The 27439-nt window shown below is 54.3% G+C and overlaps 1 protein-coding gene across 2 annotated transcripts in view; it reads right to left on the reverse strand.

Annotated features, from left to right (window-relative positions):
• The window catches only part of MYO18B (myosin XVIIIB), a 225154-nt gene that overhangs the window by 105827 nt on the left and 91888 nt on the right, over positions 1-27439 (reverse strand). For both annotated transcript variants that reach the window (XM_045843131.1, XM_045843139.1), the window contains exons 24-31: positions 25699-25842; positions 24582-24671; positions 15206-15325; positions 14794-14902; positions 11068-11192; positions 6251-6405; positions 2479-2602; positions 1459-1659 (exon numbers count right to left, since the gene is read on the reverse strand). In XM_045843131.1, the coding sequence (XP_045699087.1) occupies positions 1459-1659; positions 2479-2602; positions 6251-6405; positions 11068-11192; positions 14794-14902; positions 15206-15325; positions 24582-24671; positions 25699-25842 (1068 nt within the window). The remainder of the gene's footprint in view (positions 1-1458; positions 1660-2478; positions 2603-6250; positions 6406-11067; positions 11193-14793; positions 14903-15205; positions 15326-24581; positions 24672-25698; positions 25843-27439) is intronic.

The raw sequence follows: 27439 nt of genomic DNA on the forward strand, positions 1-27439 counted from the left end.
GTGACTAAATGAGCAGTTTTCTGAACTGCTGCTCCAGACTCTGTCCCTCCACATTCGCCACACCTGGGTCTCCGTACTCAGCGGGACCCGTCCTGATGGACTGAGGGGAAGCAAGAAGCAAGGGCTGGCTCCCCAGATGCCCCGCCGCCCACACTGTCCATCTCCACCCCCCAACCCCTGCACCCCCCCAACCTCATCAGAACTGCTCAGAGTTAGTTCCCTGCTTTACATGTTCTCACTGCCGGGCCAATTTTCTAGAAAAAGGGTTCCCAGCCTTGAAACATCTTCAAAAACACTGTGCCTTGTAAAATCCCACGAGAAATTTCTTTAGAGCTCAGCATTAGGAAAAGCCTCGCTTCCCCTTGGGAAACTGGTGTGTTCTTATGTTGGGGCTGATAAAGGCACACGGTTCATAGTTCCTTTTCCTCTCTGGCCACCAGGAATTTTAACGCTGAAACAATGAAGTGCTATCAGATCGCCTGTTTTGCACATCTGCCTGTAAATACACTGTCCCCACCCCTCCTTAACGTCTGTCTTCATTCGTGTTTTTAAGGTTCAAAGTGTTGTATTTATATTTTTTTCAATTTTGTTGTGCACACACCTTACAAGCTGCCTCAAATTCTTCCTGGAACAAGGTGGGTATATAAACAAACAAGCAGACAAATAAAATATTCATTTGATACTTCGCTGAGCATGCCGGTACTGGAGGGTTTGCTATGCCTGCCGTATTCCCCTCGGTTGTTTCGCATGTCCCAAAGACCAGCACTCCAGTCTTCCTCGAGAATGTGCACAGTGCACACAGTAGGTATTCAAGGCACTGTGGGGGCACATGGCACAGGCTCCAAATCCCATCCCTGCCACTTTGTCCGCACCTCTGAGCCTCAGCTTGCGGGGAAGCAATTAATACTAACATCTCTCTGTACGAGGTTCCTGTGAAGAGCCACGAGATGATACCTGGGGAGAGCCTGGGGCTGAGTCTCGCACACAGACAGCGCTCAATAAATGTTAGATACCGGGTCGACACCAGCTGTGTATCTGGCCTTGTCTAAGCTCTACAGATGTCCTGATAAACAAAAAAAACCCCTCCCTTCCTCAAACTTATGTCCAAATGGGGAAGAGTAGCATTGAGTAAATTCTTAAAAACACTATCGACTGTGATGGTGGCGGGTACATGAAGGACGAACCAGCTACAGAGATGGAAAGTGAATATGGGGGCGGGGGCTGTTTTCAGGAAGATGATCAGGGCAAGCTCCTCCAAGGAGGTCACAGTGAGGCTTGCAGGAAGGCAGCAATGGACTAGATAGATTGTGGAGGATCTGGCTGTCAGGCCTGGGGGGTCAGAGGTTCTCTGGGGTCATAGGGAGCCACAGAAGGATGAGGAGCAGCTGGGTGAGGTGCCCACGTTGTATTTTAATAACATCCCTCTGCGTCGGAGTTGGCAAGGGACAGCGTCCCTACCTGCTCCAGCTGCTTGATGGTGTTTTCCTGCTGGCTCTGGACCTTCTGCTGCTCGAGGGCGCTGGACTCCAGCTTCCAGAGCCTGTCTTTCAAGCCAGCGAGGCCGCTCTCCCCCAGCGAGGGCAACTGCAACAGCTCGCGCTTTTGGCCCTGCAGCATCTCCACCTCCTGCTTCAGCTTCGACGTCTCCCGCTCCTTTTGCTGCAGAGACAAAGGGGATGGGGATCGGGAGTCACATGGCCATACCCCCTCCAGGCTTCCCTCTACAATCTGCTGGAACTTGCCACTTTGCAGTGCATGCCGGCTGCACTCTGCCGTGCAGCGCCTCAGAGCGCCCCCTGCAGGACGCCAAGGGCTACTCTCTGGAGCAGCAGGGACAGGCAGGGTGGGAGAGCGACACCTTTGCCCCTGGACTTAGACCTCAAAGCCCATAAAGGGGATGCCTGCCCCATTTGTAAGCTGTGCGCCTGCTGAGATCGAGGTTGAGACGGAGCAGGGAGGCAGAGTGCCCAGAAACGACTCTCCCAGGTTGGAGACTCACAGGGTCAAAGGACTCTGGGCCAGATCACGAAGGGGCTGCGTGCCAGGCTAAGAGATTTAAAGGGTCCCCCCGGGGTCACAGGGAGCCACGGCAGCGTGAGGAGCAGCCCAGTACAGTGCCTGTGTCATATTTTAACAAAGCCCCTCTGCCCTGGAGCCTGCATGAGACAGGGCGCTGCCCCTGCACAGGGCAACTGCTACCTCGTTCTGAGGCTCTCACACCTCCCAGGTGAGCACTCAGAGCCCATGCAGGTGACCAGAGCAAATTCAATACTTCAAGCTAGGGAGGTCTGGTTCCCAACTTACTGTCTGCTGTCTGCTGTATTAACACGCCCTGGGACCCACGGCTCCGAGTGGCCGGCAGGCCAGGACACGCGCCCAGAGCTCCCTCCCTGTCACCATCTATAGCAGGCGCTCAGTGGGGCTTCCTGAGACCCAGAGACCAAGAACCAAGAGGCCTCCGTGCCTGCCCTCCCTTACCTTCAACTGCTGCTGAAGCTGGCCCAGTTCCCACCGGACGCTGGTGTTCTCCTGGCTCACCTTCTCGCGGAGTCCCTTCTCAAACACACACTCACCCAGGGCCTGCGCGAGCTGCATGTCAAACCTGCCCGGGCAGAGCACGTGTCATGGCACCGAGGGGGGGCACCCGGGCCAGGGGAGGAGAGGGGCTGGGGAGAGGCAGTCAGCTTGCCGGGGACCGAGCAAGAGACAGAGAGAGACAGAGAGACAGAGAGAGAGAGAGACAGCGCAAGCGCAAAATGACGGTGGGCTTGATGCTTTCACGCAAGGTCGGGGATCGTGATTACGTGGTAGGAATCTGGAATACCAGAGAGAAACTTTTAGGGTTTATAAAGAATTTAATTTAAAAATACCAAATACTTATTTAAAATGTAAAAATAGATGAAAATCAGGATAAAACTATATATTGATAGAGAATAAGAATAAAAAACATATACAGAAAAATCTGATCCATCTGGTTTGCCAAAATATGTCGAGAACCTTTATCTCCGCAAGGCCGAGGTCTGCTGTCTCATGATCCCTGGCGGGTGAAGGGATGAATGTGGGTACCCACCCAAGCACGGGAGAGCCCACATTTCATACTTCACGTGCTGTCGTTGTGTGCTGATGACCCATGTCAGAGCACGTAACTACTGATAAAATGCTGGACGGTCACCCATTCAGTCTTGTCTTCCTTTGTTACCCCAGCAGATGACACACACAGACTAGAAGGTCCTAGTTAGGGCTGTCCAGGGCGGCTCGTTTGGGGCCCGCCTGCCCCTGCAGGTGACCACTGAGTGAGAAGTTCTCCCTGGACTTGACATCACCCCATGGGGTCATTTTGGCCCTTGGTCCCTCTCACAGGTGAGGAAGCCGACAGAGGTGGCTCTGCCAAGACTCAAGGAGCTGTGACTTTGGTCACTCGCCCTTGGACCACATAGTAGGGCTCCAGGGAGCTTGGTGTGACCAGAATGGCCCAACCGGGCATGGGGCTTGGGGCCCGGTGAAAAGGAGGTCTCCCTGTTACGAGTTTATCCAATGTCCTTTAATACTAGATGGTCATTCTGAGCCTCGGACACCTGAGAAAGCCAATCCTGGGTCACGTGAGGGAGCTGCTCCTACTATGGGAACTTCCCAGGAGCTTTTTGATTGGCTGTTGGTGGCACCGTTCAAGGGGAGCTATTGGCTGCCTCTGAATGGAAGCATTGTGATGACAATACTGATCCGGCAATCCCAAAGCAAGACATGCCTTCTCGTATCCATTTTACAGAAGAAAAGTGGAGTGACTGATTAGCCCAAATCACCAAAGTCGTGGGAGCGGACTTGAACCCATGTTCTCTCCTGTCTTAGCTAGTCCCCCACCACCCGCCCATGCCCTGGGACAGCTGGGGAGAGAGACAGTGGGGGCCAGACAGTGGCTGGTATTTCAACAGAGCCCTTGGCTTAACAGGCCACTTCATGCCAAAGAATGGCTCCTACAGACCCTAAGTTCTGGAACAAACCGACCGACCAAGGCCAGGTGGATCTGCACACACCCTTCAGCCCACCAGGAAAAGGCCGGGGGCCCGGCCTCCGGTGACTGTGGGAGACAGCCCAGCACAGGCCTTACCCCAAGGAAGCAGGCTGGGAGTTCCATCGGCCCTCGGAACTGAGCTCTGTAGCCCATGGGGTAACCATGGCAATAAGAAGCCACCCCCGAATGGAACTATTCTGGACCACTCTGACCTCGGAAGGCAGTGTCAGGACCGGAAACTCAACTGGTGTAGGCACCCCTCTACCCTGGGCCCAGAGAACTGAGGAAGCTGCTGCATCTGCACTGCGACCAGACTTAGAGATGAGGAAGCATCACTGGCTTCTAGATCCCTCCCTCACAACGGTCGCTCTGCCTGAGTTTCCACCACGAGGCTGGGACTTCCACTGCCCTCACCGGAAACACTAATCCACCTAGAAAGATAATGGCTGCTGTTGGCAATTAGCATCACAACATAAATTAACTTCTGCCAAGAGAGGGTACAGGCCAGAGGGCCTCCCAGCAGCAGTGCAAGTGTTAAGAGGAAGAAGTGTAAATATGAAGACGTGGGGACCTTCCGGGGTGCATCCTGGAGAGATTCTTAAGTACCTGGAGTGAGCAAAGCTGCCCGAGAGGGTGAGGGAAATCCCAGGGAGATGGAATTTTCTGCTTGCCTAAACTCCAGGGGCAGACCCCTAGCCGTGATGAGAGCTGCACCCCCACGGGCCTCTCAGAACAGAAGTGGGCCCCACAGGTGGGGACCAAGATCGTCACAGCTGGCAGAGACCCGGGGGACCACAGACTGCGCGCCTCTTGACCACAGGTGGGTCTGATGAAGCCACTCTTCAGCACTGCGGGGCTGCTTCAAAGTCCAAGGACCCCTCGAAACCATCGCTCGCTCTCTAGCCCAGAGGGGAGGCGTCACTTGAGAAGGTCACCCAGGGAACAACCAGGGCAGGGCTAAGCCATTTCCCCCACTGCAAGGACCAGGGTTAGCCAGAACGCCCGTGAGAAGGTGGAGAAAGAAACAGGTATCAAGAAGAAGAGAAGGAGCCTCTCTCATTTGGGTGGGGTGGGGAGCACGCTAACAACTCCCAAAAGATTTTTTTTTTTTCAGATGAAGAAGCCAGCTTGGGAAAGCTCAAGGATGGAGAAGGGAAACTATGTTTAATGCAGATGAAACTCAAAAGCTATGTCACTCCATGCAAATATAATTCAGCTTGCCAATTCTGGGAAAAGAGCAAGGCCACGCCCTGGCATACGTAGGGACGTTTTCCTGTATTTCTATCCCGGACCCTCCAAAAGAGGCTGTGTTCCAACTATTGGCCTCCTACAAAATCTCCATGAGGGCTCGTCTGGCTCCAAACAGGGACCCCTGCGCACCTCTGCCCTCACCACACGAGCAGCCAAGGTGTCCCGGGATCGAAGCGTTGCAGGTGCAGAGGTTTTGTGAAAGGAAGACTGAGTGTGTGGACCTGGGTTCCAGTCTCGCCGCCACCACTGGCCAGCAGCTGTGACAGCATCCCCAGGGGGACCAGTGAGGAGGTGCAGCTTCAAGACTGGCGTCCTGCTTGTGCACAAGGTCCAGTCCTTGCCAGAACTGTTAGCGTGATAGGAGAGTCTAAACCCCAAGTGAACACGGCAGGGACTCAAGTTTTTGGCCCGTTCCACATTCGACGGTAGGGGCGGAGGGGAACCGAATGCAGTCCAACTGGACACACCAACCGTATCATCTACGCCTCCCCACAGGGGGCGCATTCTCCTCCCCTACCCATTGGAGGCAGGTGGAGTGACTTGTCCGAGGTCACACCACATAGAAAGGGGCCCAGTGGGGCCTTGACCCCGGGGTGGTGTGGCGTCAGCACCTGCACCCCTCACCACCATGCTGAGTTGTCTTTACCATCCACTATCAACTCTTCACTGGATTAAATGGGGAAGTCAAGGCCCAGAGAGGCCAAGAAATGTCCTTGAGGCCACACGGTCAGTTGGTAATCGAGCTGAGACTGGGTAACAGAAAAGAATCATTTTTTGCTGGATTCTTGGGAGCAACTTACAGGAATGAGGTATGAGGGGAGGGGGAGAAAATTTAGGCCAGGACAAGGGAGGTAAGCCCCATGGATGAGGAGCCCCAACAGAAGTGAGGGGGCTTAGGAGGAGAAGCCGGAGACCCCAAAAGACTCCGGCACCAATGCAGCAACCCCCCCCCCATCCAGCGCCCAGGTGACGACGTGGACCGTGACTCACTTATTTTGCTTCTTCTCGAGCTCGTGGTTTCGGCTTTGCTGGTTCTCCAGCAGGACGCGGGTGTCCTCCAGGTCACAGGTCAGGTGGCGGCACTTCCTCTTCAGCTGGTGAGCCAATTTCTTGGCCCCCTCGTAAGCACTCTGCACCTCCCTGAGCTGTGGGGGCAGCAGAACGAGTCCCCCGCTTAGTCCGGGCAGCGGCCATAATGCAGACAGAACAGACACTGGAGGTGGGGACCCTGTCCGGACCACGGTCCTCCTAGGTCACTCGTGGGAGCTGCTTCTGAGCCTCGGTTTGCCCGGAGGTGGAATGGGGTCACTCCATTGATCTCAGTGGGTGGCTTTTAATGCTTCTCAATAATCCTCCTGCCCACCATCGCACGGATCCTTCACCTGCCCTGCCTCACCCTCCCAGCCCCTTGAGTGCTGGACCATTAGCATCCCCGTCAGCTGGCGTGAGCTGGGGAGCGGGGGAGCCGGGAAGCAGCCGAAATGGCACACGAAGAAAAACTCAGCAGAGAACCCTGGAGACAGGCTCAAAGGTTAGAGCAGGTAGGTGGCCCTCTGGACGGCTGGCGTCCACGGCCATGCACGCGCCCGGCCGTGAACACCCCGAAAGCTGAGGCCTCGCGCATCTTCCTCCAGGAGACAGCCTCCCAAAGGTCCCGGTTTCGATCTGGGAGAGAGAGCAGCTCAGAACCGTCGCTTTGAAGAAATGGCCTCATTAAAGGGTTGCTTTAAATAAGCAAAACGCTGAGTTAATGAAGCCTGTAATTCTAAATTCAGTATTTGAAGGCAAATGAGATGTTTTCTTATATTCGGCTGCTCAGAAAAGGTTGCGGTTTTATTACTTTTTAATGTAGCATGACTATCCCCTTTCCTTGGGGATCCTGACCCGACTTTATAATTCGCCGAGAAAGAACTGGGCTGCTTCCCTGCCTGGACACCTCTCCGGGTTTATCTACGGCTCGGGAAGTCTCTCGGAGGACCGCACTGTAACATCCGTCTTGGACGGGATGAGTAGATCCATCGCCACCGCGGAGGATAATGCGGCTCACTCCCATTGTTCACAAATTCCCTGTGAGCCCCCCCTGGCCCACCTGGGCAAGGTGACCTCACGATAGCTTTCTCTCACAGGGAGGAGGGGCACATAATAAAAAGACAGGCAAATATGGCCTCCGCTCTCAGGACGGCTGCCTCTACTGGGGAGACCAAGGAAAAAAAAAGGCAGATGATCACGATACAGCACGATGAGGCTGATAACTTGGAGAAACAATTCGGGGGATCCAACCTGACCTGCACCAGGGAAGACTTTCTTGAGGGAATGACAGCTGAGATCTTAAGAACAGGTGGAGACAAGGAGGTAGAGGAGAGAAAAACTGTTCTAGGAAGAGGAAAGAGCACAGGCAGAGGCCCGGAGGTGAGAAAGAAGAAGGTGTTTTCTGAAGGAGGAAAAAAAGGCAGTGCGGTGGAAGGGAAGAGGGGGCCCAGGAGCAGACCCACTAAACGCAGTCGGCTGGGCTTTGGCAAAGGAGTCGAGGGGAAACGAGGGAGAAGAGAGTCTTCCAGCAAACACCCAGAGCTGGGACACCTGGATGTCCACGTGCAGAGAGAGGGACCTCCACACGGGCCTCCCGCTGTCACAAATACCAGCTACAGTGGATTGCAGGTCTACATGTCAGATGCAGGTGCTACAGACCTTCAAGGAGGTAACATAAAGGAAAACCTAATTAACACTAGGTTTGACGATGACTTTTAGAGACCAAAGGCATGATCCATGAAAGAACTGATAATCTAAAATTTGTTAAAATGGCCCTGGCAGGCGTGGCTCAGTGGATCGAGTGCCAGCCTGCGAACCAAAGGGTCGCTGGTTCAATTCCTGGTCAGGGCATGTGCCTGGGTTGCGGGCCAGGTGCCTGGTTGGGGGCATGTGAGAGGCAACCAGTCCATGTATCTCTCACACATCAATGTTTCTTTCCGTCTCTTTCTCCCTCCCTTCCCATTTCTAAAAATAAATAAATAAAATCTAGAATTTGTTAAAATTAAATATTCCTGCTCTGCAAAAGACTAAAAGACTATCAAGAGAATAAAAAGACAAGACAGACGGAGAGAAAATATTTGCCAAAAAACATATGTGACAGAGGACTGTGGCCCCAAACATATAAAGAACTCTTAAGGCACTACAATAAAAAAAACTTAATTAGAAATTGGGGCAACAACTCATTAAAACCAAGTTTAATAGGAAAAAAATTGGGGTAAAGACCTTTAACAGATGCCTCACGAAAGACATATGGAGAATTTGAAAAGATGTGCCCCATCACAGATCACCAGGGTAACGTAAATGACACAACAAAGAGATCATACCGCACACATATCAGACTGGCTAAAATCCGGAAAGCTGCCAACACCAAACGCCAGCGAGGATGTGGAGCAACAGGAACTCTCACTCACTGCTGGTGGGACTGCAAAACGGCACAGCCGCTTTCGATGACAGTTTGGTGGTTTCTTACAACACAAAACACTCTCTTACCATATCATCCAGCAGTCATGGTCCCTGTGACTTACCCAAAGGAGCACAAAACTATGCCCACACCAAATCTGGCACATGGACGTGTACCACAACTTCACTCAGGCTTGCTGAAATGCGGAAGCTACCAAGTTGCCCTTCAGTTGTTTAATGGGTAAACAAACTGCGGTACCTCCAAACAATGGAATGTCATTCAGCACTACAAAGAAAGGAGGTATCAAGCCAAGAAAACACACGGAGGAACCTTAAATGCACGTTACAACACAGAAGCCCGTCTGAAAAGGCTGCTGACGACACGATCCAACGGTGTGACAGTCTAGGAAAGGCAAACTATGGAGACAGTGGGAAGATCAGTGGTGGCCGGGGCTGAGGGAGAGACACGATGAACGGTGAAGCCTGGGGAAATTCCAGGGCGGTGAGACGACTCTGTGTGAATCTCATGGTGGATGCGTGTCATCAGACATGTGCCCACGCCTATGAAGCGTGCAACACGGAGAGTGGAGCCTCATGTACGGTCTGCGGGTGACAGTGACATGTCATGTAGGTCCATTGGTTATAGCAAATGTACCCCCTGGTGGGGATGCTGATAGTGGGGGTGGGGGGTGCACGGGAAATCTCTGCGCCTTCCTCTCGGTTTTGCTGGCAGCCGTAAACAACAAGCATGGCCGTGCTCAGTGCTGCGCCGAAGCTGGCTGAGACCACCTTATGAGAGCTGCTTCTGAGCATCACCTCCCAACCCTCCATTCAGGGACAACACGATCGTAACTTAAAACTGGCCACGGTGGGGAAATTTACACCGCAGAAATTGGCAGCTGGCCAATGCTATCCCTCAGGGGGCGCGTTGGCCTGCTTGTGCGCTTATGTTCAGAGAGCTGGTTGACCTGCTTACCACTGGCTACAGTGTAGACTGGTTACAATGCAGGCTGCGGGCGGCTGGAGACAATGCAAAGGAGGCAAAGAGGCTAACCTAGCATCATATTCCTCAGGAAACGCTACGTAAGATTACATTATATTTGTGATGGCAAGGGGCACTTTCAAGAACAAAGGGGAAATGGCAGAACATCAGAAAGACAGAGGACACGTGACTGGAGCCATAATGGTACATGCTGACATTACGGCAGCCAGGGGGCAGAGGGGAGCAGCCGACAGATACAGAAACGTCCCTGAGGACAGAGGCTGTGCTGGAAGCCTGGAGCACACTGGGGAGCTGGAATAAACACCCTTGGATGAAGCGAGGGCCCTCCGAGAGCTGCGCCCCAGTGAGAAGGGGCACCGAAAGTTCCACCCTCTGGCCTGCAAGGAGGTGAGAAAGCTCAGGGTTGGGGAGCAAACGTCCCCGTGAGAAATCAAAGCCCAGGTCTGGACCTCACGTGGGTTGGGAGCACCAGTGGGTGCCTGGCGAACATTGCGGACTCCCGGAACCGAGCATTTCCCACCATCTCGGGGGCCGCTGCCGAGGCAAGTGCGGAAGAGCTGCTTCTGAAGGACACATCCACGGCCCCGTGAGCGAGACGCCCCTCTCATCGATGGAAAGTTACAAAGATAAAAACAAGATCAACTCACAATAAAAGGAAATAGCTAAACACACACACACAGAAATCTACCACAAGAGTCAGAAGCAGGACAAGGAACAATGCAGGGCAGCCCCCTGGCGGGCGCAGAGGAACACAGAGAAGAGGAGCTCACAGTCGGAATCTACAAAACGCACAAGGACTCGATCCGCCACGAGAGTCAGCATGACTTGGGGTAACAGAACAGTCTGGGGGAGTCTCAGAGGAGCCTCTGGCTGCAGCGTGGCGGGTGGCAGCGGGGAGAGGCTGGAGGCCAGGAGACCAGGTAGGAGGCTGCCGCTCTGGTCCAGAGGAGAGATGCCAGGGGCAGGTTAGAACGGAGGCGATGGCCACAAATAACACCTGAGTGTTGTTACAGGCTCTTACGATCATGTTATTGCAGAGAAATCTGAGGCTCAACATGCGAAGTGATATCCACAAGGTCAGAGCAGAAATGGAACTCGAACTCAGACCTCCTGAGTTCATGCTCACGTTCGTTACAACACAGAGAATTCTTTCCCAGCATCAAATGCCACTGGGAGAGGAAATATTTTGCATATATCCCAAGTGACCAGCACTTGTGACAACAGGGGAGGTGGGAAAACATGAGGTGGTCAGTGTGTTCCTTCTCCCTGCCCACCCTGAGTGGGGCGGGGGGGGTGGCGTTAAGAACCGTAAGAACCGTAAGAACCGACACGCTCTCTGGGGCCTCCGCGAACCAGCCCACCCGCTGCCTCTTACCTGCTGCTCCAGCTCCCGCCTGGCCGTCAGCTCCGAGTCCAGCCTCTCCTCAGACTGCTGCAGACGCTTCCTGAGAAACGCGTTCTCCATCTGCGCGCAGTCGAAGCGCACCTGCCACTCGTCCGCTGTTCAACAAAGTTGGGGGACCGGGACGGAAGGCCGGGTGAATGAGGGCGGCTCCCTTCTTAGCCATTTATTTGTACACAATGTCACGACATTAGCACAGTTCCCGGGGCTTGACCTTGGACCTCGGGTTAGGAAATCTTGCTTAGGTCCAAACTTCAAAAGAAGAAACAAGCCACTTCCTCCGGGCAGCCTGTCCTGACCACCCCTAGTTGTCTCACGAAACTGAAGGCTCACTATCCTAAGCTCAGTTGTTTTATACGCTGCAATTTCTCCACAAGTGGACACATACCTTTCTTTTTCAAAAAAAAAAAACAACAAAAAACAATCCTGAGGGCAGGGGGGGAGTTTTAGTCATTTGTGGACCCCCAATACCCTCTAGAAGAGTTCCCCACAAGAAGTTTCCCCGCACTGACACAAGCTCACCAACTGGTATGGTCCTACTGGCCAATCGTGTTGGGCGACAGAGCATGCAATGAGTGGCTGTTGGCTGAATGAACAAATCAGTGAGCAGGAAAGTATCCACCGAAGGAAGAGCAGCAGAGACACTGATCACAGGCTGTCTCCACGAGATAACAGAACCACACTTTGATTTGATAAAAATCTGAAAAAGTCATTTGCTGGTTGTTGAAAGCTCTTTGGCTGGATAGGATAGGCTAGACCAAATTATGATGGCTCTTTTGACCATGTAAATAACAAAGTAATGTCCTGTGAAACAACAGAGTTTTGGAACACATTCCAGAAGTGGAAATCTGAAAACAGAGGCCACACCCAGTCTTCATCCGTCCATCCACCCACTTATTATCATTTCTTTCGTCTACCTGCCCCCACTCCGAACACTTATGGAGCACACCACCCCACACCAGGGACCAGGGGTAATGAACACGGAGGCATCACAGCTCCCAGGAGAACCTAGTGGAGGAGACACACGTACTGAGAGCCGACAGGATGAGGGCTCTCAAACGGGAAGCTTAAGGACAGCTAGAAGAGGACTTGAACTCCTACGGGCAGCAAACGTAATTCTGTTCATCACTGTGTCTCCAGGTCTTACCACCATGCCTGGCATGTCAGAGATGCTCCATAACTTTCATTTCCTAGGTGGATGGGTATATGTGTGGATGCACGGATGGGTGGACGCACGGATGCATGGATGGATGGAATTAATACACGCATAGATAAACGGATGAGAGGGTAGACGGAGAGGTGGGCAAGCAGGGGTAGGTGGACACTGACGATGCATGTGTGTGGTAGGACTGAGGCCTTCGAGGACGTGATCCCAGTAGACATTCCCGTACAACTAACCCAAACAGAAGAATGACATCACTGTAAGGAGTAAGCTTGTTCAAGTTTTCACCAAGATAAATAATATCATGGTGCGGGAAAAAACAAAACCAAACCCTGTCTCTCCCCTAAGAAAAACACTACGCGTGGCGAACAGCACGGCCCGCACAGGCAAGAGGCAGCAGGCAGCGTGTCTGCTGCTGAACCGTGTGCCCCGCGCCGTGACGTGCTGCAGAACGAGCGACGTGAGGGGCGACCTGGGCAGATGAGGGGCTGCTCTCCACTCCCCACGCTCATTTCCGCCTCCAACCCCCGCCCCGTGGGAGCCATTCTTCATCAGTATGTATCATTCAGCCCTCGCTACCCAGTGACATTTAGTTACATTTTTTCCTGGATTTTTCTGACCTCTCCATTTATTTTGCAAGTTTCTTGAAAGCAGGGCCCAACGAACATTCTTCTACGACCCCACACGAGTCCAGCTCCGTGCTGGATGCACGCCACAAAAGGTTCTCTTCACATACTTCACCACACTTGGAGAAGGACACAGACACTTTTAGTAATTTATGCCCCGGCTTGATCCATGGTGGAGGCTGTGGTGGCAATGCAGTGGCGTGATTAAAGTGTTTTATGGCTTCCTCCAACTTTCCTATATTTTAGAAATTTCCTATAATGAGTATGTATTACTTGCATAATGAAAAACAAAATATTTGTGGGCTGGCTTCCTGGAAACGAGCACCCGGCACCGAAAGCCCATATAGCATCGTGACTAATGTACTCGTGAGCGAGCACGTCTCCCCTCTCATGCGACCCCCGCATCTCTCCGCAGGACAACGAGCCGAGAGGACCATTTACACGAGTCACGGCCGGGATGGAGCTGCAGCTAGCGCTCTTCCGGAAAATCGTGCCGTCCCCCACTGCGGGTCCTGGGCAAACGCCGTTCCTACTCCCGGCATGCGCCCCATGCCCTGGTGGGTGTCCCAGATCAGAGAGTCCCAGCCTCCCTGGTGAGCGCCGGCCCGGGGGGAGGGGTGGGGTGGGGACCTGGGTGAGAGCAGAACAAGCAGGGAGCAGAAGGTGGCAAACGCGCACTGTGCCTCTCCTCCCCCGCCTCCAGCCCTCCCCTGCCCTGAGTATCCCCGACACCTCTAGGGCAGCGGTCCTCTGGGGGCACTGCAGGAAGGGTGTCGACATTTTATGAAAGCTGATGGACACTCCGGGCAGCCTGCTCACCTAGCGCATCCAGCCTGGGCAGAGGAGTTGACAGAGAGGTCGCCGGGCCCCTCCGACCACGGCACAGAGCCCCCGGGCACCGCGTGAGACGGACAGCACCGGGAGCCCCTGGCTCTGCTGGGCTCGCCTCTCCCGGGTGGTCCAGGGCCCTCCCCCACCTTCTCTCCCACCAAACTGTCCAGGAGCCGCTGAGGACTAGACACCGCCTTTCCATGAGGGTGGCGGTGGTTTCTGCCCCAGAGGCTACGTGCACGGGTGGTGACCCCACTCTCAGCACTGACGGCAGCAACGACAAGGAGCGAACGGCTGCCCGGCGCTCTGCGCCACGCACCTGGCTGAACGCTCTCTGGGTGCCACCTGTGGCCACACCCACTTGGGAAAAACAAAGACACCACAATTTCTGTGCCCAAAGCCACCCAGCTAATAAGGATGGATTCTAGATTCAAATCCAGACGTGCAGTTCCACAGACTTCACTTTAAACCACTGACCTGTCTTCCTCAAGGTGTATATTAAAAATATTCATATGTATTTATATTCAAACATATGAATATATATTTATGTATAAACATATATTATATATTACACACAACTACAATAACATGTGATAATAAAGTGTATCATATTAGTATATAATATAATGTATATATTATATATAAATACATATATATTTATATACACATTATATAAATTCATATTATATAGACATATAGACATTATATAAACATTATATAGACATATAGACATATAACATGTATTTATATATAAAGGTACCTTGCCATAGAGCCACTATTTTTTATCATTCTTTGCACCTGTCGCCTTGCTAGTTTACTACTTGGGATGCTGTTGGCTTATGTGCTGAATGCCGGCCTGTTCCGCTGAACTGGGAGCTCCAGGAGGGCAGGGTCTGTGTCTGCTCTGCCAGCGTCTCAGCCCCTAACTCAGTGTCTGGTGCAAAGTAAGTCCTTCGTGTGAATGGGTGGATGGGTGGGTGGGTGAGTCAATGAATGAATGAAGGAACGAAGGAAGGAATGAAAGAAAGAAGAGAACAGCTTTGCCTCCAGCCTCCAATCCCAGGGCTCCAATCCGCTCACCTCCGCCAGTGAGACTCCTTTCCGAGTCATTCAACTGAATTTTCTGCTGGGCTTCTTCCAACTGTTTCTCTACTTCTCCCAAAGTCTTCTGGACCTGCTCATACTTGCTCTGGAAGAGAAGTTCAAGGTGTCAGACCGACCACAGCTGGCCACCTCACCGAGGCGCCTCCCACTCCTGACTGGCCGTTCCCTGCACAGCCCTCACTGGGGCACCTCCACAGCCAGGGACCTCCCCCCCCTGCACCTTCCTCAGCCGGGGCACCTCCAAGACCAAACCTCAGTAAGGCCCAAACATCCCCCAGGACCTCAAGTGCAGATGTGCATCTCACGGAGGCTTTCTGGTCCCAGATGCAAGCACAGAGCGCAGCCTGTTCACCCACACCCCCGCCCCCCGGCACGCTGGACCACCCACCTTCAGCTCCTGGACCTCCCGGAAGGCCCGCAGCCGCTCTGCCCGCTCGCTCTCCAGCACCTGGCAGGCCACGTCCCCTTTGAAGCGCTCATCAGCAAGCTCTGTGGTCAGGTCAGCAATCTGGGACAAAGCGGGTGAAAGCAGTGTCACCCGGTGGGGCCGCCAACACCTCTGCCCCCTCACGCACCCCACAGGACCGCCCTCCACCCCTGCACTGGACAAATCACTGGCTCTCGGGGCCAGGCAACCCTTCCATGGAATGACGTGGCTAAGAACACAAACATCGGACATTTCTTGCTCTTGGTTGCTCAGAGTCCTGGCCCGACACTCACTCAGCTGTGTGACTTTGAACCACACAGGGGCTGATTCTTCACCTTCTCAGCTTTGCAGGCCAGGCGTTGTTAGCTTATGGATTTGTTTTGAGAACTAAGTGAGATAATCTCCAGGAAGCTTAGCTCCGTATCTGGCACAGAGTACGTGTTCCATTAAAAAGAAGTTACGCTCATAGAGACCCTCCTTAGCCATCCTTCCAGGTGCCATCTGGCCGGACCGACCGACCGATGGGCTCTCCCTCAATGAGATGCACTCACAGACGCGCACCACGCAGGAAACAGGAAGCACCCAGCCAGCAGCCCTCTCTGTGGCGACGGGCGACAGCCGTGCACTCTGCATATCAATTCTGAGTGTTCCCCACTCACGGACGCCTGTTGCATCTTTATCACAATTACCTGTTCAACTGGCTATTGCATAAGCCTATAAAATAGGACTGGACAAAGATGTTCCGTGGAAACTAGGTTAAATGCTTTGGAAGGTTTTTCTTTTTTTAAAGGTGAGTTGCTTTTGAAAAGTGGGGTTCCTGCATTCCAATGACTCTGCCGTTTGCCCACTTTGAAGAAATCAAAGCGGGAAAGCATGCGGTCGTGTTTTAGAGACACGGTTTAAGGAGGGAAGGGCTTGACCCGGAGGCTCATCCCCCGAAGGCTGTGGTCTGACCTCTGAGTTAAGGTGGACGTGTTTAAAGTTAAAAATAAAAGCATTTATTTTTTTCACAAATTCCCTTGCGCTGATTTTTCTTTCCAATTAACTGACCGAGTACAGATGCCAAAGGGGTCGGGGCTTCTGTGCTAACACTGTTCCGACACGCAGCCTTCCAGGTTCAAGGTTAGGCCAAAGACAGTGAGGAGAGAAACATATGTGTGGACTGTTCATGACCAAGAAGCTCAGGAACGGCCTCGTACAGGCAGGGGATAAAGTCCAGAGGTAAGGAAGGGGAAAAAAAAATAGAGGCCAGGCATAGGGTTCAAGTCCAAACACAGCAACTAATATGCTGTGTGACCTTGGACAAGTCTCTTCCTCTGGGGAGCTTTGCGCACTTGAGCTGTAAAATGCATTGAATGGGGTGGGGTCTACCGTCCTGTCATTCTGATTCTACGCTAAAAAACGTAGTGCATGAAGACATCAAGACACCTCACTCTCCCATCAGATCCTCGGGGTCACACTGAGGGGTGACCGTGCGATGCTGTGACGCGGACACCGTGACCCTTCCACGGTGGAACCCAGCTGCCCTGCCAGGCCAGTCCCCATCACAATTGTCCCCAAAACCACCCAGCTGCCCCGTGAAGAGGGCGGATGCAGATCTCTGTGTTCTGACATGACAAAATCCCCAGACACACTGCCAAGAGGAAGAACAGCCAAGTTGCAGGACAGAGTTGTGGTCTGTTCCCCTTTTTATGTGCACACAAAAAGCCACCCCCAAACTGGTCATAGAGATTGCCCCACCCCCACCCCCAGAGGGTGAGCTCACGGGGATCTCCCATTTCCTGGTGACATATTTCTGTATTGTTGATGCTTTAAAACCCCTTCTGTAATCAGAAAAACAAAAAACAATAAACACCTCCAAAAACAGTAACTGGCCGCAAAGCCTGGGGCTGCTGTGCTCCTTCCACGCAGCCTTCCCTCGCTCCTCTCCCAGCTCATCCGCCCCCCCCCCCCGCCCGCGTCTTGCTCACCCACCAGCCACTGCTCCGACCGAAACGCAGATTTCCACAGAAACAGCTCAAGGGGAGTGTTTTGGGGGCACACAGCAAGTAAGTGGCTGAGCCAGAAGGTGAACCCAGACCCAGGTGATGGCCCGCAGGCACCGAGGGAGGGGCTCGCCCAGGGTGCTCCTGAGCAGCTCTGGGATGGGGCTTTCATTTGCTGTACCCTACCCTGTGTTCTGGAAAAACACTTGCACGGCAGTGACTGGAGACACTTGTTAAAATGCAGATTCCAGGGTTCTTATATCCCCAGAACTATCGTCTCTGTGGTGGGACCCAGGGATCGGATTTTCAGCGTACTCCAGGGTGATTCTTAGGCACAACCAAGTTTAAGAGTTACTGCCGTACGAACCGGTAGAGTCTCCTAACCTTGGCCTCATCCCGGCCTCAGATAGGTTAGATCTGGTTATGGCACACAGAGGCCCCGGAGCTGGACGAGGGACCATCGGCAATGGGCACCAACTACGCGTCACTGCGATCCGGGAGTGCCCCAGACCACGCTCCTCGGCCACGCCCCTCCCCCCAGCGCTCAGCATTGATCTCAAACATCAAGATGGTATTCTCTCCACCTCAGCCAATTAGTGTGAAATTTAATTTGCACTAATCGGCCTGGGCAAAGGGAGCACAAAATTGCTTTAACGCATTAACTTTGTGTTCCACGGAACCCAAGTCAGGAGCCCAAAGGACAATTAGCCTTTGCAAATTGGGGGAAATGACAGGTGCTCTTCGCAGAAGCAAGTTGCCCCTGACCTTGCCACAGACTCTCTCTGTCCCCACATCACAGGGCCCAACGGCTCCGTCCACAGAGGGGAGGGACAGGCTCCACACCCAGAGCCGCTGGGCAAATGCAAAACGGAAGGCAGTTTAACGAAGGGGAGAGCCCGGCTTACACACTCGGAAGGGCCCTTGCAAACTCCTCACCGACCAATTAACCACAGATTATTCCCAGATGTCCCCCAGGTACACCACTTGGCCATATCACCGGAACCCCCTTTCTACCTAGGGACCGTGACTCCGGGGTCTGCCAGACACTGAGGATGGAACGAATGAATTTGCTGTGGACCTTCCATTCACTCGAAAGGATCACACATCCTGAGCACAGCGCCCTCTGCAGTTTGGAGGAACAGGCGACATTACGCCGAGCACACGTGGTCCAGAGCAGTCATGGCCACTAGTCACTCATCACGCAAGCACCTACTGCGCGCCGGACCCTGGTCCTCAAGGACCCCACCAGCGAGCTGGGGAGATAAGAAAGCCACACGTGGGGCGCCCACATCTTGGCCTGCCTGACTCTGCCCTGCTCTCCTACTCAAGGACTCTTGAGACCCCCCACTCACCTTTCCCACAGAGAGCAAACGGCACCCTCTCGCCCTCCCCCTCTTCTTTCCAATGTAACTAACAGGCCCTGCCCGTGCCTAAGGCTCATATGAGAAACAGCTCACACTCCTCCATTGCTGGGGACATGTATGGCGTCTTCTTTAAACCCTTACGAGGAGGGTGGTTTTGTTATTCCCGCTCCACAGAATGGAGGACGGAGGCATTGAGTGGGAAATGATCTGCTGAAATCATAGCTCATCAGCCGCAGAGGAGTCCCGGGCCCTGGGTTATTATTACTCCAGCCCTGTCCCCCGTCCCCTGGCCTCCGACCTCCCAGCCCCTGGGGGTCAGCAGAGCAGGTGCCGTCATCCTCCCGGAGCAGTGGCTCGGGGAGGTCGCGTTAAACAGCAAGCAGGGTACAGATCAAGGACCAGCCAGACAAGACCGGGACCCCTCCACGGCCACAGCCACGGCCACAGGGAACCTATGTGGACCCACTGCAGAAGGGAAGCCCCACCCCCGTTAACCTGAGAAACTAAACGAGAAAATGATAAAAAGAATCAGGGAAAAAAGGAGAGAAGAGAAAATGAATCAACAGAAAAGGGCCGACCTGACCGCAGAGCCAGCTGGCCGGTGTGGGGTTTGTTCGTCAAGGACAGTGAGCGGTGGCTGCACACCCCAGTCTTGGGTGCCTGCCCCCAAAGCTGCCCCAGCCGTTAGGGGAGAATCAGGACAAATCTCCAGCTCAGTGGCCGCCTCTGGGGCTCTCCCAGAGACGCTGGGGGCCAGTGCGGGCATCGCCTGTGCATTTCTCTTCCCAGTCGTCTCATCGCCCGCTACTAAGTGACAGTAACAGTGACCTTCATTATAGTCAGCAGCACAGAGCGCTCACCACGCGCCCAGCACAGGGTACCCCACAGCACCCTCACAGCAGCTCCAAGAGGAGGCACCGACATCTCTGGATTGCAGCTGAGAAGGCTGAGGCACCAGGACGCAGACTCCCACCCAAGGATCCCCAGCCAGCCAGCGGCGGAGCTGGCTACAAACGGAGGCAGCCTGGCTCCTGGCCGCACCATCAGACTGCCCCGTGAGGGCTCAGAGAATATGTCCTGAATGAGATAATGAACGTATGTGAGTCAGAGTTAAAGGGAGCACTCCACAGTCTCTGGCATTCTGGTGGCAATGGGGACACTTTTGTAAAAGTGCTGGGAGAAGGGTCATGCTTCCAAGAGGGACACACGGAGATGACACATTACCGACTGGCCATGGGATGGAAGGGGCAGTTATGGGTTTTCATGAGATTTAAAACAGCCTTCAAGGTTTGCTAGCTCCACCCTTCAAGGAGAAATAACTCCTAGGACACTGTCACCCACACATCCCATCTTGGACGTGTTCTCAGGTCCGCCCCTCACCTGCAGGATGGCATCCAAACCTCTAATATGGCTCTCAGTGCCCCCGTGGGCTGGCTCAGCTTCATGGTCGGACCACCCCCCAACCCCCGCCACCGCCCCCGCACATGAGACCCTCTAACCAGCAGGGCAGCAGGAGCCAGGTGCGTCCCCACGCTCCGTCTCTGACCTTGCCATGCCCTCCCCCTGGAATGCCTCCCCACCTCGTCAGCAGGCTAACCCCCACTTCTCCTTGAAGACTCCTCCTCCAAGAAGCCCTCCCAGACCCCGCTTCCGGTCTGGGTAGATGGTCCTCCTCCAGCACAGCCTGTTTGGAGCCAGCCAGACAAGGGTTCCAACCCCAGCTCTGCCGCTCAACAGCTACGCGGTATTGGACAACCCTGCCATCTCTCTGAGCTTCTCTTCCCTCATCTACGCATGGGGGTGCCAACACTTTCCTTACAGTTTGATCTGAAGGTGAAATCAGATAATGTAGGCAAAGGATTTATCAGTGCACCTGGCACAGACACACTGCTCATTAAATGTTACTTTATTACGTTTATCATCATTGCATTCATTCATTTGTTTATTCAATTTGCACCGAGTACTTTGTGAGGTAAAGAAACAGCTAAGATGTATCATTATCTTCAAGGAATTCAGCCTGCCCTGGGGAGAGGGTGGTAAGAATTCAAATACGTAACAGTGGTGACGTGTGAAGGCTTGAAATCTGTAATAATGACTTCACATGCACCTCCTTCCCACAATCCTAGGGAGGAGAATTTGTAACTATTACCACCACCATTTTACCGATGACACAAACACTCAGGGACTTGAAGAGTTTTCCCACAATCCCCTAGTGCTAAGGGTCCAAAGCCAGCCGTCCCGATCGACCCTCTGCTCCTTTACTCCCAGGTGGACCAGCTCAGGTCCCTATCTGTCCTCATCCCTGTCCCCAGCTCCTTCATCTGTGTGGCAAGGCAGATACAAAAGAGATGCAGCTCCAGTGTTCATATGGGGAAACTGAGGCGCAAAGCAAGAACACTGCAGCTATGCTATCCTCCGTGGGGCCTTTAGATAACCCCTCCACAGTCACCTGTGCACACACCCACATCGTGGTCACAGAGCCGCGGCAGCCCTGGCCGCTGCAATCACACCCTGCCCAGCATGTCCCAGCAGGGAAGGCCCAAGAGACCCTGACCTGCTGGGTCAGAGGAAACTGGGCTGGCTTATTCTCCTGGGGATCAGGGCGTGCCACCTCTGTCCCCAGGGAGGCGCAGTGACAGAGCAAGGAACAGGGGTCAGGAGACCTGGGATGGGATTTGGACTCAGGAACCACTTGACCTCGTGACCCCGGCTCTTCCCTCCCTCCCTGGAGATAAGCTCGCAGCCACACTCAGGACCGTCGGGCCCACACTTCCCAGTGCGCTGCAAATGAGCTTCCTTGCCTACATCTCCAGTCCCTGCTGTGTCCCCGAGGATGTGCCCAGCAATGCATTACCCAAAAGGGACACCTCTCCGACTAATGAGGCCGCCCATTGGAGTGTGTGGGCCTCCGTCTTTTTGCCATAAACAAGTTCTTGGGAAAGGCCTAAAATACATTCCGGAGACAGAAGAAAACACACCCCTCTCATATATCCTCATGAGCTCCCGCAGCCTTACAGGTACTTCTTGTGAAAATAAAGCACCCCACTTCGCACGAAGGCAGATTTTTGCACGCTTGAGGGATATTTATAGCCGGCTTCTCCAAGGCTCCTCATCTTCTCTTCTGCTCCGTTGCAAATGAAGGACTTAAATCATTTTGCAATAATGTTGTTTTGTTTTTTTTTAATAAGCCTAGTCAAACAGAGTTTCCAGTGATGAGGCACAACACAGTTTCATCGAAGTTTCTATCAACTGTTCGCCCTTCCCGCTGACCAGGGGGTGGGGTGCAGAGGCCACGAACGGAGGGGCTGGGGCGCCTTCGCAATGCATGGCCCTTCAGGGGTGTCTGCTCCCCAGCTGCTGAGAGACAGTTGCCCGGAGAAAGTGGAACCACACGCAAGGAGATACCTTTTGTCTGCTCCCTCGCCTGACGCTTCTCACAGGGCGGTCCTGGGCCCGCAGGTCCAGCAGCACCTGAGCGCCTACTGGGCAGAGTAAAGCACCAGGACCACCCAAGCCCACTGACTCAGGGTGTCTGGGGGGGGGCAGCACTCTAGGTTCTAATCCGCCCTCCGGGGGGCTGCCGGCACACGTGCAAGTGCAGCAGCCGCTGCGGTCCCAGAGCCAGACCGCCACCTCAGGGTGCCTCCGGGCTGGTTTAAGAAGCAGTGAAGGACTGACCCTCCATCAGGATTCCCTCCTGGACCTTGGAGGACGGGCCTGGGGAAGAAGCTACAGGGTCAACAGCGATTCTGATGCTCTTTCCAGGGCCAAAGCAACCAACATGAATCAGCGGTAGCTCTGGGGGAGGAGGGAAGGGAATCAGAGCTCTTTCTTCAAATAAAATTGTGCGTGGGCCCCCACACGCCACGTGTCACCAAGTCTGAGCTGCCGTTGCTTGTCAGGTGCACTGTGACCGACAATCAGACAATCAGGAAAGAAGCTGCCGCCAATTTGGGCAGTGAGATTCCGCCGATTGTTAAAACACATCCCAGTCCCGGAGATGTAAAGACGTGGAAAATACCGTGCCTCTGAGAATCGCTACAATACAGAATGGAACCAAAACCAAGTTCGTCTCCCGCAACCAGTGCAGGCTTGGGAGTTCTGACGCCCTCTGACCTCTTCCTCGCCCTGGGGCAGTTCTGAAGGGACGGCTTCCAATGGTCACCTCCAGAAAGCCAAGCCACGGAACAGAAAAAGAAGTCTGCACCCCATCTACCCGACAACTAAACTCATCTCCACCATATAAAAGGGATTGCTACGAATCAGTCAGAAAGACAACAGAAAAGACGTGCAAAACCACGTGGCCAGAGAGGAGAGCCAGGAAGTTGCAAGTTAGAGTCAGGGTGTGGCCCGGCCACGCGCACCCCAGTGTGGCTCAAGGAGGCAGACAGACCCCACCCACCACGTGCTGGGCAGGCAGCAGGCTGGCGCTGGAACTGCCGCCCGGTGCCGTGGGGGTGGGTGCTCACACCAACACTGTAGCACGAGGCCTGGCAGCGCCCGTCAGAGCCGAACGTGCCCCCGGGGGCATCCCTAACAGGGGCGTAGGCCAGGTGCGTCTGAGTCACGTACAAGAGATGCCCCCAGCGCGCTTGTTCCTAATGGCTCACCACTGGGAACCACCAAATTGTTCATTTAGTTTATTTGTAACTTCCAGTGAGTCGAATGTATCATTGCCCCCTGAGACCGGTGCTTTCGTGAACTGTTGAAGAATTCCTCCCTCTGGAGCCGGGTGACGTGGGTTTGCTGGATACACCGTGGACTCCACACACGGCGGGACACTACGCAGCCGGGAGGAAGAGCGGCTCACCACCCTCCACGGCGACGCGAGTGGATGTCACACACGTGAATGTCAGACGACAGAAACCAGACACAAATGAGTACCCACCTCTGACTGCATTTAGGTCAAGTTCAAACCCCGAAGAAAACTAATCGATAGTGTTAGAAGTCAGCGTGCTGGTCGCTCTTGGGGGGTAGTGGCTGAGATGGGGCACGGCGGCGGGGGGGCGGGTGGGGAACATGGGCAGACCTGGGAGTGACCTGTGTCTCACTCTGGGTGCTGGCTGCTTTAGCATGCTCGCTTTGTAAAAATGCATGGAGATGCAAGCTTAGGACGTGTGCACTTATTTGCATGTTCAACCATACACATAACGTTTAAAAACAAGGAGGAAGAGGAGGGAGAAAAGGCAAAAGAGGGAGGGTGAGGAGCTGGGGAGGAGGAGGCGGGAATCCTAACACGCGGCCATCTACCGTGACGCCGAGCCCCACTCCCAGCGGCGGTGGCTACGAGGTCCCGCCGCCACGGACCCTTGCCAGCATGGGGGCCTCCCGACCCCGCCCGTCGGAAGCGTGAACTGGTCCCTCCGGTGGTGCTACTTTGCGCCTCCTGATTGCTCGTTGGGTTGAGCATCTTTTCGTGAGTTTCCTGGCTGTGTGAATTCCAGCACATCTGAACTCTTCAAACCTTTGGGCACGGCAGGTTCCCTTTTCTTTTTTTTTTTTGCCCATTTTCTCCCTGTTGGAGTGAGCTGCCTTTCTCCCATGAGATGAGGGAGTTCCTTACATGTTCCGGATACTCTTTGTCAGTGATACACGTTGCAAATCTCATCTCCACCTATGTAACCTGCCATCATTTTACACTTTGATACACTGAAGCTTATTTCTTACATTAAAATAGTCAAATTTATCATGGCGCCCCTGTGAGTGGTGCTTTTGGGACTTCAGAAACTCTCCGCTTTGGAGCCGGATCACACAAGGGGGAACCTCAGGCCTGCACTCGCCCGTCCCGCGGCCTCAGGAGATACTTCACATCCCTGCACCCCAGTCTCCTCCTCTGTAACGTGGGGAGAACGGCAGCATGCACCTCATCACTTCCTCGGAGGGGCTCCTGGAGCACCCTGAGCAGTACCAGGTGGCGTTCGGTGCCCACGACCCTCCGCAGCAGCAGACCTCACCCCGCCCGGAACCCACACAGGCCACATGCGGTACCTTGCTCTCCAGCAGGTCTGAGTTCTGCCGGAATTCATGCCGAGACTTCTCCGATCTTTCTAGCTTCTGTTTCAGCATGGTGAGCTCCTCCTGCGGAAACAAGCACCGCAACAGAAGCCATGGTTGGCCAGAGGCACAGGTTGCAACAGTGTTAGGAGTGAGGTAGGAGGGGCCGGAGGATGGAGCGGGAGACTCGGCCAGCCTGTCTGCGGGACGCCCCAGCCTCCGTTCCTACAGGGATTCTTCCTCTCTCTCCACTTTTCTTCATTCCTTTCTGTTCTCTATCTCCCTCTCTCCTCCCCATCTTCTCCTTCCTTCCCTCCCTCCATCCCTCCCTTTCCCCATTTCTGAATATCAGTGTCTCTGCTCATGCAATTCTGCTCCACCCCAACCCAGTCCAGGGGCTGAATGCAAACCCTGGGAACGGCGCCCTGCCTGATCCGACTCCTGACCCCGAGCCTGCCGGCGTGTGACAGAGAGCTCAGCTCTCCCTCTTCCCGAACGTCACTTTCCTGCGTGTGACTCAGCGCTGTGCTCACTGTACCGCCCACGCCAGGCAGGTACAACGGACCGTGGAGCAAAGCACACAAAGGAGCGCCATGTGGCCGAGACAGGAGAATGGGGACACTTTATTTAAAAAGAAGAGAGACATGGCGTGATTTTCGAAAAATGTCTGAAAGTGAGAAACTCCAGTTGCGGGAGAGTGTATGTGGTATTCTAAGAAAGAAAGGAACTGTGCGGGTGTGTTTGCTCATTTCTGCACAAGAAAGAACAGGAAGGATAAACCAGAAATCCATCCAAATGGTGGCTAGCCGAGGTGGGTGCCAAGGGGGAGGAAGGACAGCAGGGGGAGTGTTTTCTGAGAGGTAAGGAGATGAAGGACTGAAGGACTTGAAGGCCCCACCAGCGGGTCTCCCTGGGGTGAGTGGTAGGTGCTCCCAGGCCGGGGAGCAGGCGGATCCCCTGGGGCAGGCAGGCAGCCAGGGCTCTTGGGCAGAACATGCCCAGCTTCAGAAGTTTCAGGCGTGGGGTGCTGGGCCGGAGGCAAGCACCAGGGTGGGGTGTCTGTAGAGGGGGGGGCACTGCTCCCTGGCGCCCTGCCTGCACGTGCACCAACCTCCTTGGCGCGGAGCTGCTCATCCCCGACGGTGGCGCTCAGCAGGGGCCGGAGGGAGCACAGGAGCTGCCACCACGGCCAGCCCTTGACCGCCAGGAACACGGCCACATTCTTCTGGATGCATCGCGAGGCCAGCTGACGGACCTGCAGGGGAAGGAGACCGAAGATCGGGGGTCCGTTCTGAGCTGGAGAAGGGGCGGGAAAGCGACAGGGCGGAGGGTGGCGCAGGGGGTGGATGGAAGGGGTTTGTGTCCGGTAGAAGGGGTTAGATGCATAAACATTAAAAGGCTTCCTTTCACAGACTCTGGCTCTCGGCATCCGGCATCACGCCACCGTCTGGTCCTCATAGTCACACGAGGGTGAGGAGTAGAACACGGTGTACAGTGGGTTGTGTCTTACTATCGGATTAGATACAAAAGTGACCACACGAGGCAAACATGACGTTTGAAAACCCCTGAGACTGCCCACTAGAACCTGGCCGTGACCGTGTTGTTAGCTGATGTTTAGGGGATGGACAGGACAGCATTCTAAGTGCATTCAACACGAATCCCAAGCTTCTCGACCCTGCGCGCACACCAGAACATCCCAGAGGGCGTGTCAAACACAGACGCGGGGTCCCGCCCCTGGAGGGTCGGATCCGTAGATCTGGGGCAGGGCCAAGAGTTTTCGTCGCTGACACATCCTCCGTGTTTGGGGATGCGGCTGGCCTGGAGACCCCACTTTGAGAGCCACGGGCCTCATCCTTCTTTCCAGAGGAGGGAATCGTGTGGACTAATCCCTCCCTCCCAATGCCATCCCCATAGTCAGCGCATGCCCAGCTGGGACAGCCCTTCTTGAAATGTGCGGCACCGCCCTGAGCACCTTGCACCCTTCAGCTCAGTCCTCGCTACAGCCCTCTGAAGGCAGGTGTTATTATTGCCTCAGTGTTACACATGGGGAAACCGAGACACAGAGAGGTCAGGTCCCGAGTCTGGCGTCACACAGCGTCTCCGTGGCAGAGTCGGGATGTGAACCCTGGCAGTCCAGCTGAAGGTGGAGCCCAGGCGCTTCATTCACCTCTATCCCGAGTCGTCCCGAAGCATAAGCCACTTGAGTGCAGTGGGCCAGTGGGGTTGCTCACAATATTTAAATCATTAATGTTCTTGCCTTTTCCTGCTTTTGCCTAGTGCGTGTACTTGAATTCGCAAATTCACAAAAGCTGGAGGCACAGTAATGAAACTCCACGGCAGCAGGGGTAACTGACAGTCGCAATGCTGCATTAGTAGCAGCTAGTGTTTACTGAGCCGCTACTACGTGCCACGCACTGCACTAAGTGCACACAGTCCCATTTCGCCTTTCCCCAACTACCGAGCAGTGGAGGTGGGATTCGAACATAGGTCTTGTTTGTCTCCAGAGCCAAGCTGCCTCCTCTCCATGGTGCAGACTACGGGGAGAAAATTCAGTCTCTGGCGATCGCTGAAGATGGTGGTTCGGGGCTGTGGACTCTACACTGGCCTCCTGGCCCCCAAGGCCTCAGGGGCCATGCCCCGCCTGTGCCCTATCTGCTGACCGGTGAGAGATGGGACAGGGTGAAATCACACGCTGGCCCACAAAGCCTTGGCCCACCTCATGGATAAGGAGCTCAGGGCTGGCACCGTCGGTAACCTGATGTCATGTCCTGGAAACAACCATCACACCTTGCAAAAGGTCGCTCAAAGTCTCACCCCTCGGGGCGCATTCTCGGGCTGGCAGCATCGGCACC

The sequence above is a fragment of the Phyllostomus hastatus genome, unplaced genomic scaffold (genome assembly GCF_019186645.2).
Source record: "Phyllostomus hastatus isolate PE091 unplaced genomic scaffold, TTU_PhHast_1.1 phas_contig_1162, whole genome shotgun sequence".
In the NCBI taxonomy this organism is placed as follows: Eukaryota; Metazoa; Chordata; class Mammalia; order Chiroptera; family Phyllostomidae; genus Phyllostomus; species Phyllostomus hastatus.